Source organism: Tripterygium wilfordii, chromosome 14 (genome assembly GCF_013401445.1).
Source record: "Tripterygium wilfordii isolate XIE 37 chromosome 14, ASM1340144v1, whole genome shotgun sequence".
Lineage (NCBI taxonomy): Eukaryota > Viridiplantae > Streptophyta > Magnoliopsida > Celastrales > Celastraceae > Tripterygium > Tripterygium wilfordii.
Window position 1 is genome coordinate 5,831,416 of NC_052245.1, and position 18,218 is coordinate 5,849,633.

The window sequence follows — 18,218 nt, forward strand, 5'->3', positions numbered from 1 at the left end:
ATTTTCAACATAAATCCCTGTTATTCCTAACAATCGGATTAATATATCAAAAACCCATTAAGAACTATGGAAATCATTTAGCGATTGCATAAGCCACAAACCTATATTCCTATGGTTCATGCACCCTATGTCATCTATGGCTTGAGGCAAACCCTGGATATCTCCTTCCGGTCTCAATCTAGGCAACAAATCAATTGAATGATGGCCACACATTCAAAAGCATTAATCACACCCATAGACAATCAATAGAGAGAGAGAGAAATCAAGAAATAAGGAAACCAAGTTTATTGAATCTTCAAGGTTTGGTTACATTAAGACCCTAGTAAGAAATCTAGCCACTCATGGAAGCAAAATACATCATTAAACAAAGGAAATCAACCATAGAAACTAGGATAGAAAAGGAGAGAGAAAACCCCCTTGTAGACCCGCTTCTTCTCCAAGCTTCAATGGTGGCTCCAAGCTCTTCAATGGTGGTAGAATGAAAAACCCTCCAAGAACTCCCCCAAAACCCTATTTTATGCCCTTTTATACTTCCCCAAACTCTTATGTCGTTTTCAAAACAAGTTGGGGTCGTTTTGGCTTAAAAACAAGTGAATTCGGAACTTTTTCGCCAAACTGCGCGTGCTGTGAATAGTACCTCCGATGTTCCGATCGATCGGAAATACAATCTGCCTGATGCAGCGTGAGATTATAAGACGCAGAAAATCAAACACACCAGCAAGAACACACTCTTCTATAATCCTCGCTTCGGCACAAGCAAGAACTATAGGTAAATCAGCTCACGCGTAGGCGGCCGTATTTTATATCATAAACTCAATAATAATGTTCAACTCAAAAACAAGCCAAATAAATAGGTCACGTAGGAACCCTAAAAGAAAATACTTAAAGACATATCTGCCCATAGACACTTAATTAAAAAAAAGGAAACAAAACTAAGTAAAACTAATAGTTAAATAATTAAAGCCTGCACGTCCGTATGTTGTTTCTTAGCCACAAAGCTTCCTCCCACGTTGACGATCAAAGGCCTCCATACACTGTAAAGCAAACTCTTCAATCATATCTACATCATCCTCTCCGGGTGGGGAAGAAGTCGACCTCGACGTGGAAGGCACGGTCAACACAGAAACATCACTTGAATAAGGTAGTAAATGACGGACATTAAACACATCATGTGTCTTGAGTGAAGCGGGCAGTTTCAGTCTGTATGCATTGGAGTTAATCTTTTGCACTACCTCCACGGGACCAATTTTACGCGCTGCCAACTTACTATACTCACCAGGAGAAAAACGATCTTTAGTCAAAACAGCCCAAACCAGATCACCAACGGCAAACTCCACAGCACGACGTTTCCTATCCGCGGTGGTTTTGTACTTAACAGCTGAATCTCGTAGGTGTTGAGCAGTGACTTCATAAGTGTGGCGAACTTGGGATAGCAGATCTTCGGCTTTGACACTGCCCCGTTTCACATCAGGAAGAGGGAGTAAGTCCAACGGGGCACGCGGATTATACCCATAATTAATCTGAAAAGGACTAAACCCTGTGCTACGATTGGTAGACCGATTATAAGCAAACTCCGCTTGATATAGTCGTTGATCCCACAGCTTGAGGTGATCACCCACCAAACAACGTAATAGAGAACCCAAAGAACGGTTAACAACCTCCGTCTGTCCGTCTGTCTAAGGATGATAGGCACTACTAAAATCAAGTTTAGTGTTAGAGAGACGCCACAGACAACGCCAAAAATGGCTGAGGAATCGCGTGTCACGGTCCGAGACTATAGACAGAGGTAAGCCATGGCATCGATAGACTTCGCGAAAGAATAATTGAGCGATATGAACTGCATCGGAAGTCTTCTTGCATGCAATAAAATGGGCCATCTTAGAGAAACGATCTACCACCACAAAAATGGAGTCATGTCCCCGTTGTGTGCGAGGGAGGCCTAAAACAAAATCCATGCTAATACTAGTCCACGGGCCCTCGGGTATAGGTAACGGCATGTACAGCCCGGCATTAGTGGTACCCCCTTTTGACACCTGACAAACACGGCACCATTCCACGAAACGCGCAACCTCCTTGCGCATAGTTGGCCAAAAATAGCGCTCAGCCACTAACACCAAGGTTTTATCACGTCCCATGTGCCCTTCACTGTGTAATTCTTGGATTATTCTCAAACGTAGGCTACCTTCGGGCACGCACAATTGATGTCCTTTAAATAAGAACCCATCATGTAAAACAAAATCATTGACCAGACCTGCATGTAGATCTTCAAGAATAGCACCAAAGTATGGATCAGCAATCAATAATTCTTTAAATGTATCAAAGCCCAGTACCTTATTTCGCATTGTTGTCAACAGCGATGTCCGTCTACTAAGTGCGTCTGCCACCTTATTAATATGACCCGATTTGTGCTTGATAGAGAATGAAAATTGTTGGGCATATGCGGACCATCGTGCATGTCTGGACGACAATTTATCTTGACTCTATAAATGCTTCAATGCTTCATGGTCCGAAAATAATATAAACTCATTGTAGGCTAAATAAGAGCTCCAATGTTTCAAAGCCCGTATAAGCGCATAAAACTCCAGGTCATAGGTACTATAATTGAGTTTGGGTCCACTCAATTTCTCACTAAAATAAGCTACAGGTTTATCTGCATACCTTGTCCCCATTGAGAAAGGCACTAAACAACGTTTAAAAACAGCCACCGCAGATCCTTTTTTTAACCACGATAATCTGTAGGGTGTTGGGTGTTTTTCTGTAGCCAGCTCTAGCTTCTTGACAACTTCCTCCGCAACTACGTTTTCGAAACTTCCCGAATCAATAATGAGTTGGCATACCTTACCACCAATCGTACATGTGGAATTAAAAATATTATTACGCAACCAATCTCCATTTGCTTCCTCACAAGGTGAGAGGAATATACGTTTCATCATCAATAAAGGCCCTTCATCTCCATGGACATGCTCCTCTTCACACTGAACTTCTTCATCAAAAATAGGGTCTTGATCCAAATTTACTTCCACTCCCATTGGTGTGTCTTCAGTCTCAACAAACAAACCTTTGCCGTACTTATCAACCTTTTTACAGTCAGCCATACGGTGCCCTGATTCTCCACACTTGAAACAACGAATCCCAACTCCAACACTACGTCCTTGTTGTATGTTTGAAGGTCCCCGATTTTGCATAGGTTGTGCTCCAGCACTCGGTGACTGTGCAGTTGTTGTGCTGCTCATTCGTCTACTATTAAGTCCCCCATCTCCAGCCCATGTTCTCCAGGTGTAGTGCCTTTTGGTGTGCCTCACTGACTGACATGATATCAAGGAAATTTAGCGAATCTTGATGTCGTAAACCTCCTATATACCGAGAAACCAACATATCTTCTGTTTCATTCACGTCAACCCTTGTAAGAAGTCGATAGAACTCAGTCGTGTATTCATCAATAGTTCAGGAACCTTGTCGAAGGTTTTGTAGCTGTTGGTATAATGTCCTCACATAATTATACGACAGGAAAGCGTTTCTCATATGTTTCACCAACTTAGTCCAACTAACAAGTTTGGGTTTTCCTCGTCGCACCCTACTTTGTTTCAATTGTTGCCACCACGCAGCAGCCCTTCCCCGGAATCTGGCCGCGACTAGTGGTACACGACGATTATCCGGCACCTCTTTAAACTCTAAAATTTCTTCAACAGCAGCAATCCAATCCAATAGCTCCTCGGGTTGTAAGCAACCTTGGAACTCAGGGATATCTAGTTTAAACCCTGATTCCCATCGGTTGTTACCACGCTGTTCATTACGCTGAACTCGATTATCTCCTGCAACAAACGGGTTCACCATACTCTCTTCATCACTCTCGGGATCCTCAGATTCGGCGGCTTGAAGGTTGTGGGGTGATTGACGTTGAGGTCGGCCTGTAGACAGACTGGCCAACTGTTCCGTAATAAATTCCAATCGTTCATCCATCAAAGTCCACTGTTCCTCCATCCTCCTCATCCGATTATTCAGTTGCTCTTCCTGTGCTGTTTCATCGCGTGCATAAATCTCTTCCAACGCTACACGTCTTCCTCCACGTCCTCTTCCCCGAATCATGGCTCCGATACCAACTGATGCAACGTGAGATTATAAGACGCAGAAAATCAAACACACCAGCAAGAACACACTCTTCTATAATCCTCGCTTCGGCACAAGCAAGAACTATAGGTAAATCAGCTCACGCGTAGGCGGCCGTATTTTATATCATAAACTCAATAATAATGTTCAACTCAAAAACAAGCCAAATAAATAGGTCACGTAGGAACCCTAAAAGAAAATACTTAAAGACATATCTGCCCATAGACACTTAATTAAAAAAAAGGAAACAAAACTAAGTAAAACTAATAGTTAAATAATTAAAGCCTGCACGTCCGTATGTTGTTTCTTAGCCACAAAGCTTCCTCCCACGTTGACGATCAAAGGCCTCCATACACTGTAAAGCAAACTCTTCAATCATATCTACATCATAATGATGCAGGATGAATAGTCCATGGTGTGGGTAGTAATCCCACATCGGTGGTGACTGGCTCCAAGTTGCAGTATATAAGTGGGCCAAACCTAACATTGGACAACCGGTTTTCTAGTGGCTAGTTAGGGCCTCTTGTTGCTGGGCTTGGGTTGAGCTGGGCCTGTGGTTGTTGCCCTCGCTGCATCAGTTGGTATCGGAGCCCACGGGGGCCTGCCCGTGTGTACTGAGCAGGCCGCGGCCTGGGAGGAGCACGTGGACGTGCTCTCTGTTGGCAGGAGAGAATGATGCAGGATGAATAGTCCATGGTGTGGGTAGTAATCCCACATCGGTGGTGACTGGCTCCAAGTTGCAGTATATAAGTGGGCCAAACCTAACATTGGACAACCGGTTTTCTAGTGGCTAGTTAGGGCCTCTTGTTGCTGGGCTTGGGTTGAGCTGGGCCTGTGGTTGTTGCCCTCGCTGCATCACTGCCTCCACGAGTTTTTTAGTGTTTTGGCAGGTCCGATCGATCAGGAATGGCTCCGATCGATCGGAAATCAGTTCTGGAGTCCAAATCTTCATTTTTGCACTCTTTTCCTCCCTTTTTTGTCTTGGCACCTACAATATGTAAATATAGTTTTCTTAGGCAATATCAACTCTTAATCAACTCAAAATGGGATGAACTTATGTGTAAAGGATGTGCAAATGTATGTATATATTTGGCACATCAACCATGCTTAAGGACCTCGCTGGGGGATACTTTGATGCTGGGGATGCTATCAACTTCAATTTCCCTGGATCATTTGCAATGACCATGTTGAGCAGGAGTGTTATTGAGTACAGCGCCAAATATGAAGCTGCCGGTGAGCTTAACCATGTTCAAAACATCGTTAAGTGGCAGTGGGGGCACTTATTACTTTCTCAGGTCCTTCAATAGCTCGGCTGATAACATTGACAAGATAGTTGCTCAGGTATTTGATATGTATTGTCTTTACCTGAGTCATGATTTGTTAAATATATCTAGGTTCATATGATATAATTGTATTTACGTGAGTTATTATTTGTTAAATATATCTAGGTTCATGACCTTATGTCAATTTTCTTGATTATACTTAAAGACAATTTAAACACAATTTTCTATTGATAATTTTACGTAATATCGCATCACCAGTCCCACCGCAACGCACGGGTTACTACCTAGTATAAAAATATAAAATGTAATTATTATTAGTTAAATCATGACCTAATCCAACATATGTTAGTGCCCACTATAACTTCATGGCAATATATGTTCTCCCCAAGGAAGCATTGTCCATAAACTGCGTTGGAAATGGACTTCAAATCCGATTCTCCACATCCAAGATATTTTGTAACTTATCAAGGTATTAGAGAAGAATGAAACAAACTTCTTAAAATAAACACTCAAATGAATTTTCACACTCATTTTAATTTTCGATAACAGAAAATTGTTTTGGAGACTATAATCAACTTTCAAAACTTAACGGTATACCAAACACATGTAGTTACCTCGAATGAAGAACAAAAAAAAATACAACGTCGATGCATGATAACTTTCACATGTTACTTAACTTTGGTTCACAAATAATTAAACAAACCTTGGTTGAGCAAGTTAGAATTCAGATTTCTTAAGCAATGCCCTTCTTTTTTTAAATGATGTAACAAAATTGGTAAATAACTTTTGGGTGATTTTAATGAGGGTCGCATATAAGTACCTAAAAAATGCTTATGTGTGCTTTTACTATTATTTGGTTCATACAGTTATGGAAGAGCTAATATAAGGATTAGTTCAAGTAAATGATAAAACCATTTGTATTCTTTTGTGTTGTTTAAGCGTAAGTTTGGTTAAATTTGCATTTTAACACTTTTATCCATCGTTCTTTTTTTCGCTGGACCTTTTGGCTTGTCAGATGGACCATTTGACCTGTCTTCTCTAGATTTGAATGTCCTAATGTGGTTTATGGCCTCAACCAAAAACTACCATCTATGTTCTTCTTTTAGGAAGTTAGATAGGTCTGTCGTAGTAAAAGCTTAGATCATACCAGAAATGAAATTATTGTGATATGGGAAATTGACCAATGCTCTACAATGGCTCTATTTGACGGATCATAAATTGCTTACTGCATAGTGAAATAGCTATGCCTTCTCTGTATAAAATTTTTAGCTTATTTATATGTTAATGTCCTTTTTTTTTTGGCACATGCATACTGTTAATGTTTATGTGTTTATAGATGTCACAAAAAGGAAAACAAAAGGTTGGCTCAATTGAAGGTGGGGAGTATGATAAGGTTAGATGGGATGACAAATCCACTGCAGTCCTAATTGAGTTGTGTTATGATTTAATGCAATCTGCTAAGAGGGTACCCGGTAGTCGGACCTCTAAGATAGAATGGGAGGATCTCATTGTAAAATTTAATGCAAAGACCAAATACAGCTGGCCAAAGGCAGCTTTGAAAAACAGATGGGATGCCTTAGAAAGGATTGGACATTATGGACGAAAATGATGGCTAAAGATACCGGTACTGGATGGAATCCTGAGTTGGGTACAGTTGATGCATCAAAGGAGTGGTGGGAGGAAAGAATTAAGGTAAACTTTTTGTAAATTTCGTGTACTGTGGTTGTCTATGATTGCCCTTTATTTTCCCGAAGGTCATATGAAAATTGCCCTTGACTCAATATTATGTTTCTTAAAAACGTAGCATTAATTTAATTGCATTATTTTATCCTACAGCTTTTTTCAGTATTCATGGACTGTGGATGAAGTCTTAATTCAGATAATGATGTTGATTAATATTTGATGAATTTTGTAGGAGAACTAGGAGTATGCGAAGTTTCGCAAACATGGATTCAAGTTCAAAGATGAACTTGAGTTTTGCTTTGCAGGTACTTATGCTACTGGTTCGTATCGAATGGTACCTTCAAGTGGTGTGAAACATTCATCTCATACATCGGTGGGGTTTGAAAAACGGAACCATGAGGATTCAGACGGCTTTGATACATGGTTTGATGATGATCCCTATGTGCTCGAGCCACCCTTGCATGATCTGAACCTGGATAATAGCCCAGTACGAGTTGTTGATGAACAACATGATGAGTTTTTCTCTACAGCTACTTCCCCACCTAGAGTTAAGTCAGTGACTCCAACACATACAACTGCTAGCTTGGGTAAAAGGTCATCTCATATGAGTGGATGCCAGATTCGCAAGAAGCGAGCCACTACCAAGGTTGATACAATGAACGAGCTAGTACAAGCTGTGCATAACGTAGCTGGGAAATTGAATTCACCTTCACATGATTCAAGTATAGGATATGGAGGAGGCCAAAGCCAGTATGGAATAGCAACCGTAATTCTCAAGAAAATGATGCATGACCAGCACATGAGTACAGAGTTGTACCTATTTGCAGTGGATTTGTTGCGTGACAACATGAACAGTGAATTCTTTATAGACTGTGATGATGCACTGCGAATGCCCTTTATAGAGAGAAAGTTTGATCAATACAAGAAGGGGACGAATGTCGACGGTTTGTGAATTCTGAAACATGCTTGCCCAGTTTTGTTGCGGTTATCATTATGGGATGACACGCATATTAACCACTAGTTTTTTTTTTTTTCAGCTAATGCTAATGTTATGTATAGGATGGAATTTTTATTACGGTTGTATGATGCATTATGTATATTATGGAATGTTGCATACTTTGGCCATGGAGTAAAATGGATGTATTTTGAACTTTATTTGTTACTTGTGCTCAGGATTGGAAACTATTAACATGGATGGTGATCACAATAAACGTGCAGGACGTGAATGGGTAGCGCGGTTTGTAGTCGTTGTCAGTGCTGCAGCAGCTGCCATGTTATACGACAACCAGCGTGGAACATATATTGATAGGGTTGCGTGTAGGACATCAGCTTTACAGGGTTCTGATTGGGTGGCAGAAATTTTGAGAGGACACCCAGCTAGATATTCTCAACTTTTCAGGATGAAGAAAGAAATTTTTAGAGAGCTATGCAAAGATTTAAGGGACAGGTACATGTTACCGACCACGAACAACATTCAAATTCCGGAAATGATTAGTATGTTCCTATTTACTTTGGGGCAGGGTGCTAGTAATAGACTGTTACAAGAATGCTTTCAGCATTCCGGTGAAACAATTAGCCGGATTTTCAGGGATGTTCTGCATAGTGTATACCTAATGACCATGGACCTTATCAAACCGAGGGAGAACCAATTCAATACAGTCCCTGCTAGGATTAGGAATGATCCTAAATACAGACCATTGAGGGACTGTATTGGTGCTATTGATGGTACTCATATTCCAGCCGTTATTCCCAAGGATGAGAGAGGTCGGTTCATAGGGAGGAAAGGATTCACTACACAGAATGTCATGGCCGCATGCGATTTTGACATGTTCTACATTTTTGTCTCGGCTGGTTGGGAGGGATCTGCACACGATGCGCAGGTATTTCAGGATGCAATTACCGATGATTTGTTAAACTTTCTGCATCCACCGCCTGGTACAACAAACTCATACTACTTTAAAGTCGTTTAAAGCATAAATTATTTTATTTCAATTATTTTAATTGTTGCAGGAAAGTATTATCTAGTAGATGCGGGATATCCTAATAGGATTGGTTATCTTGCCCCGTATAGAGGTGAAAGATATCATTCGTCTCAATTTGAAAATGGCCGCAGAGCATCGGGACCTCAGGAGGTATTCAACCATGCACACTCATCGCTTCGAAATGTGATAGAAAGAACTTTTGGGGTAACAAAGAATAGGTGGCAAATGCTGATAAATATGCATTCATTCCCGTTCCCGATTCAAGTTGAAATTGTGATAGCGTGCATGGCGCTTCACAATTTTATTCGATTAAGGGTGACAGATGATGATGAGTTCACGGACATAGATGATGAACCAAGTTGTTCATATGAAGAAGGTCCTAGTGACGCTGCTACACCAGGGGATTCGGATTTACGTGACGACAATACAATGACGCGTGTTCAGGATCTTATTGCAAACAAACTTGTCCGTCTAAGGGAGCGTAATTGAGATTGTGGGTCTATGTCAACAATATTTAAGTGTTAACTATTTCGAGTTGTGAGATTGTAATATGATACTTAATATTATTTTAATGTATGATTATTTATGGTAAATGAATTGTGTTAATGCTAAATTAATAATTTTTTAAAATTAAAAAAATTATAGAAATAAATTTAACGAAGATAGTATAAATTTGTTTGACTAAAAAAGAAAACAAATATAATAAAAGTTGTTAAGACTATATAAGATGAAAATCATTTGTGCAATTATTAAATATTTGTATAAATTAAACAGTATTTCCGCTAGCATTAGTTTTATTGTACGTCAAACACCTCACAGCATATTTTACAGCATAACCGCTAGCGTCAGCTTATATGTGTGTCAAACACTTCACAACATATTTCACAGCTTTAAGTTCAGATTTTTTCTACAACATTTCCGTTAGCATTGAAAATTCATCTTTCCGCTCTGTCAAACAGAGCCAAGCTCTTCCCCAAGCATAAACCACAGTCTCTTTGAGTCCTTTACCCCCAAAAGTCACTACATCTATGAACTCAATTTGGATAAGGCTTTTACCGCTTTAGAGGTTTATCGTGCTTTGTTTCAAATGCACCCAACAAAACCTCTGAGCCACGATGGTCTCCCTACTATCCAAAAGTGACAAATGTTGTGTTGGATTTCTTAAATGGGGGGAGCTTTTGTCCATCTATTAACCATACTCTTGTGGCCTTGATTCCCAAAGTTAAATCTCCAGAGATTTCCTCCCAACTCAGACCGATCAGTTCATACATAGTGATATACAAAATCATTGCAAAATGTTTGTGCAATCCGCTGAAACCCATCATGGCATCTATTATCTCGTAACAACAGAGTGCTTTTATATCGGGTCGACTCATCACTGATAATTTAATTATGGCTGCTGAATTGTTTCATCACTTAAACACTCGTCGACAAGGGCAGCAAGGCTATATGGCTCTTAAACTCGATCTTAGCAAAGCCTACGATCATGTGGAATGGACTTTCCTGTCTTTCATGATGTCAAACTGGATTTTCAAGATTATAGCCTGTGTTTCTTCGGTGACCTACTCAATTATTATCAACCGTGAAGTCAAAGGGAATATTTCTCCATCTCCCTATCTCTTTTTGATTTATGCTGATGGTTTATCATTTTTGTTGCAAAAAGAGCTTATGGCAGGTTCTCTGCATGGCCTTCGAATAAACAGGAGCGCTCCCATGATCTCTCATCTCCTCTTTGCAAACGATTGTCTCCTCTTTTGCAAAGCTGATACTGAGGAGGCCGCGACCATCCTAGACACTATCCAACTATTTGGCAGTATGTCAGGGCAATGCCTAAACCAAGAAAAATCCTCAATCCTGTTTAGCCAGAATGTCTCTTCTCAAAATCAAGAAAGTGTACTCAATATCTTGGGCATGATCCCTTTTTAAGGAAACTCCTCGTACCTTGGCATGCCTGCTTTTACCTCAAAGAATCGGAGGCAAGTCTTCAACTATCTTAAAGAGAGAATGTGGTCTAAAATCAAGGGTTGGAAGGAGAAAACATTATCTCAGGCAGGGTAAGGTATACTTATAAAAACAATCCTCCAAGCGATCCCTACTTATACGATGAGTATCTTCAAACTACCTTATGGTCTATGTGCTGACTTTAATCAGTTTGCTAGAGGGTTCTGGTGGGGCTCGAGTGGTAACGGTAAAAAACCTTCATGCTGGGTTCAATGAGAAAAAATGTGCAAGCCTAGATCAAGCGGAGGTATGGGGTTCCGTGACTTCAAAGCATTCAATGAAGCCTTGTTAGCAAAACAAGGCTGGAGGATTCTCTCTAATGACTCATCTTTATGTGCATTTCCCTAGAAGTTCTTTTTTGGAAACTAGCAGAGGCTCCAACCCTTCATATGTTTGGTCTAGCTTATTGTATGCTAGAGATCTTTTACTTAAAGGGACCAGATGTAGAGTGGGGAATGGGGAGTCCATTCGGGTGGGGAGAGACCCCTGGCTACGTACTGAAACTGGTTTTATCGGTGAGAACATTAGTGATGATTTGGCGGGCATTCCAGTATCTCGGCTAATAGACTAGAACAAAGGAGAGTGGGATTTAAACCTCCTGTACACCCATTTGGTGAGATGAATACAATGGCCCCTAACTCAGGTCTATGGAGGAAACTTTGGAACTTAAAATGTCCTAATAAAGTCAAAATTTTTGGTCGGAGAATTCTTCAAAATGGTCTCCCTACGCGAGAAAAGCTTATCCAACGAGGAATGACAATAGAGCATTAGTGCTTATTTTGTGATGCTGACATAGAAACTCTCCTCCACCGCTTTGTTCAGTGCCCCTGGTCCAGGAGTATTTGGGACAACCATATTCTTTGGAACAAAGTACTGCCAGCCAACAGTGACTTCTTCCAGCATACCTTCCAAAATTTGTTGGAGTGCGAAATGGAACAACTTCTCTTGATGGCATACCACATATGGATGGCTAGAAATGCTATTTTGTATGGGTCTAGATTATTGTCTCAGCAGGATGTTATTATTATGGCTGACAGATTGCAAGTCTCCTTCTAGTCTGTACAATTAGAGGCTCGAGTTCCCTCTCCCTCAGAGAACCTTGTCTGGTCTGCTCCTTCTGAAGGTTCAACAAAAATTAATGTGGATGTATCTTGGCTTGAGGGGCGTTCACTCGCTGGTGTTGGAGCTATTGTTCGTAATCATAGAGGTAGAGTTTCACTCTCAAGTCTTCAGTCTATTTCAACAGCTAATTGTCTGGAGGCAGAAGCCCACGCCATCCTTTTTGGGCTACACCTAGCTGAATAGTCTGGTGACCACCATTTCATTATTTAAGAAGATTCTCAAATTGTGATTAATGCTATCAACTCACAGGAAGCTATCCTAGCCCCTTATTATTTGATTATAGATGAGATTAGAAGATTAGGGGTTCTCTTGTATTGTCCTTCTATCATGTGAGAAGGACAGGAAATAAGATAGCAGATCACCTAGCCTTATAGCATGTCCAATGGGTTACTCAAAATAAGTAAAAACTTGTTTTAAGTAACACTTTTTCATTTTTTTACCTTCCAACGAGTTACCTAAACTCTTACCTATTTCTAGAATTCATTTTTGAGTAACTCAAATCTAGGATATAACTCATGTTACCTATATCAATTTTAATTATTTTTTATTCGATTTCTCTCTCTTGCAACTCTCTCTCTCTCACTTTGTATTTTTCTCTCTCTTGCATCTCTCCCTCTCTCTTACTTTAAAATAATTAAATATTAGATGTGATATGATATGAAAATGAGGTATATGGTTGGAAAGGTGTTAGAAAATCGATAACCTAAAATTGTTTTTTACTCAAAATAAGGGAAATTGTGTTACCAAAAATGAGTAATGGGTTGGACTTGCTCTAATACTTGGTAGACATGCTTGTAGGTTGACAATTTTGGAAAGCACGATTCCGCCGTCTGCTATGCCTCTCTATGTAGAGGAATGCTCTGTAATTAACTTCCGGCAATGAATCTATTTCTTTCCCTCAAAAAAATTTTTTACATATTTTGACATGTGTTGAGGTAAAATTAACGGGCATTACTTTAGGGTAAATTTTGGACCCCATACCCGTACCCGCAGTCTAATCTGGTTACCCATACCCAACTGGGTATAGAAAAGACAAGTCAAGAAACAGGGCTTAGAATGGGCCTGAGATCAAGAAAAAAGATTGGAGACTTGAAAGAGACGCCGTCTGCTATGCCTCTCTATGTAGAGGAATGCTCTGTAATTAACTTCCGGCAATGAATCTATTTCTTTCCCTCAAAAAAATTTTTTACATATTTTGACATGTGTTGAGGTAAAATTAACGGGCATTACTTTAGGGTAAATTTTGGACCCCATACCCGTACCCGCAGTCTAATCTGGTTACCCATACCCAACTGGGTATAGAAAAGACAAGTCAAGAAACAGGGCTTAGAATGGGCCTGAGATCAAGAAAAAAGATTGGAGACTTGAAAGAGACGAAAAGAATCCAAAAAACATCACTGATGAGGTCATGACTCTCTGTGTGTGTCTGTTTTAAACTTTACTTCAATGAAGGCCCATGTGCATGATAGTACTTTTCTGTGGATTGTCAACCTCGACCCAACTTCACAATTCACACATCCGGAGTTGAGAGGTATGAATGATGATCAATTACTTAAGGAGTAACTAAAGGACTGTTTCTATTCATTGAACAAACCAATGGCTGCATGGCAACGTGAGTCTCTCTAACTCACCAAATCATTTTCTCTTGACTTTAGCTACATATCACAGTGGGCGGATTGAGTACAAGCACAATATGTACATAAGCCTTATTCCACATGATATGTTAATATACTATTTCAAAAAATAATTATTTGGATATATTATTATATTATTTTCAAAAGTCAATTGAACCTATAACTCACTGGATGCTGAAGATTATATGCACCCTAAAATTAATTAACTAAGTACATCTCAATTCTTACTGCATCACAGTTAAAAATATAACATTCAGTAGTATATTTATTTTTTTGTTTTTTCAAAGAAATGAACAGAGGGGAAGCTACACTTACACAGGATGTCTTTGCAGGCCGCTGAGGCAAGGCAACTAGTTCTTGGGGGTGGAGGCGGGGGTAAGGGAAAGGCAGGGTTATTGCAGGGACAGTTCACTATGGAGGTTTTGGACGTAATAGGCTATGGAGGTTTTGATAAGTATGGAGAAGATGAACAGAGAAGGAGAACACGAAGAAGATGACACAAAGAAGGAGAAGGATGAAGAGGTTTGGGATTATGTGGTAGGAACAATGGGATGTTTTAAGATTGTACATTTTGGTGAGATTTTGGGTGCACTTAATAAAACGTGGGGTGTATATAGCGCTCATCCCACTTGACCACATGTTTAAAGTCAAGTCATATCAGAGCTAATTTAATTTAAAGCTACAAGTATTGGCCAATGGCCAAACTCCTCCATCCAAATTCCGGCCACCACATCGACCGTCACCACTCCCATAGCGTCTTGTCCCCATGAACAAAACTCATCCATCACCTGTCGTGGGCAGTTGTCAAAATTGTAGAAAAATCCCTCACAAGGTCATGGCCATTGCCGTCTAAAGAAGCTCGTTCGAGCCAATTCCGACAACCTTTTTGCCAATCATGGGTGCCTTTTGACTCACCGAAACAAGGACAACATTTCCTCGTAGTCGAAAACCACTGAAAGTGCCCGACCCAATTTTTTACTCGAATTGGATCTGGTTCATTGAGGAAACAATGTAATAAGATACTCAAACAAGGTAATAAATGTTCATGTTTTTATTGTTCCAAACCTTATTACACTATTCACAAGACCAATGTAATTAAGAACGAACAAGCAAAACATCTCAACAATGAATTTTGTTGAAATCAACTTTACATCCTTATTCTGAATATATAATTTTTTTAATTTGAGAAATAAATCATTTTAAAATTTCATTTAATCTTTTTGATTTTTGTTTCAACCCCTTTTATGTTTTAAATTTTTTAAATTTGTCAGGTCATATGTCTTATGTAACATGCCAAATAAATTATGGATAAGTGGTACTGTAAAATTAATAAAATAAAATAAAAGAAAGTTAGTGTTAGTGTTAGTGTTACCACCCATTATGGATGGGATTGGTGCGTAAAAAAGAAGAAACCAGGACTGCATAAAAGCATTATCCATAGTTGGATTTTAAGATTCTCTCTCTTTTTTAAATCAGAATTAAAATAATAAAAAATGTGGATGGTACTGGGGGGCGCGTGAGGATTGACGAGTCAACAACGAAAGAAGCATCGGTGCTTGTGATGTGTCTCTGTCACGTACCACAAACTTTTTTCCGAAAATGCATTTATTAAGACAATTAAAAGACGCGGGAAAACAAAAGTGGAGTATCAATCTTCAATAAAAAAAAATCAAGCCTATCAAAAAGATCTAAATGAGGGCCCCACCCACTCATACGATCTGAATCACAAACATTTAAATTTATTACTTCACACTGAACCCATTTCCTACCAAATTTCTATTTTTATTTGTCACAAACGAAACCTGAACCCAAACCAAAAAAAGTAACCTTCAAGTTGAAGGCTTAAGCATAAAATTAATTACACCTCACTAATTAAAATGATAAAGATAATGTATATCACTCCAATGATTAAGATCCGAATCTTCTCTCTATTTCAAAATATAAAAAAGCATAAAATTAATTATATTTCTTACTTGAATAGTTATAGATATTACAAGGGGGGGGTGAGATTCCTCTTTTGCAAACATCTACTCAATATATATAATAATGAATTACAAACCCCAAACCAAAATCTCTCTATTATTGCAATACCAACTTATTATTATTTAAAAAGAAAAAACTTCAACCCAAAACACTATTTGACTTTGACAAACTAAATAAAACATACCAAAATATTCTACTAAAAAGAACCAGGAGGACCTTATTGCTCCTAAACCACCTACAATAAACTTGCATCCATGAATTTCTTCACAAGAACCCAAAATACCCCCCATTTATATTCCCTGTACTTCCTTTCGTCAAATAAAACAACAAACCAACCAACACCATTCAATATGTCCATTCTTGAGGCAGGCGAAGAAGCTCATGATTCTCTTGTTGCAACATTCGTTTCTGCAGGGACAAAATCGCATATCGTCTAGCCACCAAAGCATCTGGCACAAGACAACAACACAAACCCACAAAATTTAACCAAATTGAAAACAGAGATGATACAGAATGTCAAGAGAGATGGGTGTACCGTAATCCGAAGGAAGAACGGTATTGAAGGATGGTTGGGTGTGTGAATGAGCATTCATTCCATCAAAGCTCATATTCAGAGCATGAACTACCTTTGCTGGAAGAATGGCAGTTGAGCAACCTGAATCACATCAAAACAAAACAAAAAATGATAACCCAAATCAAAAAATATAGGATAGTCTGAACTTCAAAGAAACCCAAATGAATATACCAGTTCTCTTGAGAGGTTCTGGATTGTTGCCAAATCGGCGAGGCAAGAAGACTCCAGTACCAGCGCACTCCCTTTTGACTACAGATCCACTACCAACTGTGGTTTTCATGCCCGGCTTCAAGCGCTGTGAATGTCCAGCGAATTGTGGCGATTGGCGAAGTGGACTCTGTTGGAGACGAGGCCAAGTAGACTGAGGCGCACCCACTGTGACAGGGTGCCCACACATTCCACTTTCAAACCCAAAAGCCCTCTCCCCTCCGTTCTGGATCTGCTGGTTCTGAAGTCGCTGGTTCAAATCCACCTGCCTTGCCCAAACTGAAGCGCACTGTTTCTGCTGCTGTTGCTTTAGTAGTTGTTCCAGCCTCGCACGCTGGTATTGCTGGACGCAACAAACAAAAAAGAGAACCCATCGTTCAATTAGATTACAAATCCAAATATTAACACCAACTGACGTAAAAAACAGAGATTGTACCCAATTTACTCACCAGATTCATTTGCGAGACGTTACGAGTGAATCCAGATTGGCTCGTACCTCTCACAGGAGTGACTGGGTTTTGGCTCCTAGAAGGACCAAGCGGTTCTCTAGCTTGAAAATTCGAACTGTGGACCTTGGGCGCTTCATTCGTCATCTTCAACTTAGCAACCTGCCCTGCAGCCTCGTAGATCAGATCCCATCCGTTGTAACCTTCCCCAAATTGTGTCATTGGAGAGGACACACCGCTTGGGCTCCCGTTACTCGAAACAGACCAGTTTCCTGCCCCAATCAAAGTCGACTCGGGAGACCCGGCCATAACCCACTTGCTCTGCAAATGAAGAGAAAATCCTAATCACAACTCAGCTAAATATAAACCGAAGACTAATTAGCAAAACCCAAAAAAGGCAAGAAATCCAATTCATTAAAACTGAATCAAAAACATACCTCTGGTTTAGGAAAGAGTTTCTGAGTCTCAGAAATAGAGGACTGATTCAGCCTGCGAGTCATCCCGGTCAGGAAGTCCTCCTCGTCGCTACTCTCTGTCTCAGCAGATCCCACCACTGACTCACCCGGCGAACTCAAGGCGGAACAGTAAGAACTGAACGAGTCAAACTCGTAGGGGAACTCCATCGGGAAGCTCAAACTCGGCGGCAACCCGTCAACCTCGGAAGCCTTTTTCTTCAAGATCTCTGTTTCCATGGCGAAATCTTCGCTTGCTAGAAACTCAGTCGGCAGCCAGAACTCGGGGTCGTCTTTGGACGATTTAGCCATGAGAAAACCCGGAAAAAAGTTTGTGGTGGAGTAAAGTATATGGATAATGGAGGAAGTGATGGAAATGAGAGTTTGCTGGTTTGGGAAGATTAAATAATTAAGAGAGCAGAGTTTGCTGTGTTTTTGCAGGCAGAGAGGGACCCATAAAAAAGAGAGAGGAAGAAAAGGGGTGGGAGTAATAAAGTCTTAGCCAGTCGAGAATGTTGAAGACAATCTGCTTTATTAAGGTTTCAGGGAGACAAATTTTAAAAAGAAAATTCAAAATATGAGAAACGAGAGAGAGAGAGAGAGAGTGGGCTTGGTGGTTGGAGAAATTTGTCCTGCTATGCAAACATGCTGCCATGTGTCAATGACTCGAGCAGTGTAGTAGTATTAATATTGTTGGTTCTGTGAATTAATTTTGGTTTCTTTTTTGGAACCAATTTAGTGATT

At 39.9% G+C, this 18,218-nt stretch overlaps 3 protein-coding genes across 3 annotated transcripts; 2 read left to right on the top strand and 1 right to left on the bottom strand.

The window, feature by feature from the left end:
* Positions 1 to 6,966: 6,966 nt before the first annotated feature.
* Positions 6,967 to 8,243, top strand: LOC120015645. Its single transcript, XM_038868154.1, has 2 exons — positions 6,967 to 7,082; positions 7,306 to 8,243. Exon 2 carries the CDS (start codon positions 7,405 to 7,407, stop codon positions 8,023 to 8,025), a length of 621 nt encoding a protein of 206 aa, XP_038724082.1. The 5' UTR covers positions 6,967 to 7,082; positions 7,306 to 7,404; the 3' UTR covers positions 8,026 to 8,243.
* Positions 8,244 to 8,263: 20 nt separating this feature from the next.
* On the top strand, positions 8,264 to 9,607 carry LOC120014170. The gene is made up of 2 exons (XM_038866089.1): positions 8,264 to 8,953; positions 9,084 to 9,607. The coding sequence occupies exons 1-2, from the start codon at positions 8,264 to 8,266 to the stop codon at positions 9,096 to 9,098; spliced, it is 705 nt and encodes a 234-aa protein (XP_038722017.1). The 3' UTR covers positions 9,099 to 9,607.
* A 6,127-nt stretch (positions 9,608 to 15,734) lies between these two features.
* LOC120014620 lies at positions 15,735 to 17,970 on the bottom strand. The gene is made up of 5 exons (XM_038866624.1): positions 17,460 to 17,970; positions 17,026 to 17,343; positions 16,541 to 16,919; positions 16,331 to 16,450; positions 15,735 to 16,244 (listed from the first exon to the last, which is right to left on the bottom strand). The coding sequence occupies exons 1-5, from the start codon at positions 17,784 to 17,786 to the stop codon at positions 16,141 to 16,143; spliced, it is 1,248 nt and encodes a 415-aa protein (XP_038722552.1). The 5' UTR covers positions 17,787 to 17,970; the 3' UTR covers positions 15,735 to 16,140.
* Between the last annotated feature and the right edge of the window lie 248 nt (positions 17,971 to 18,218).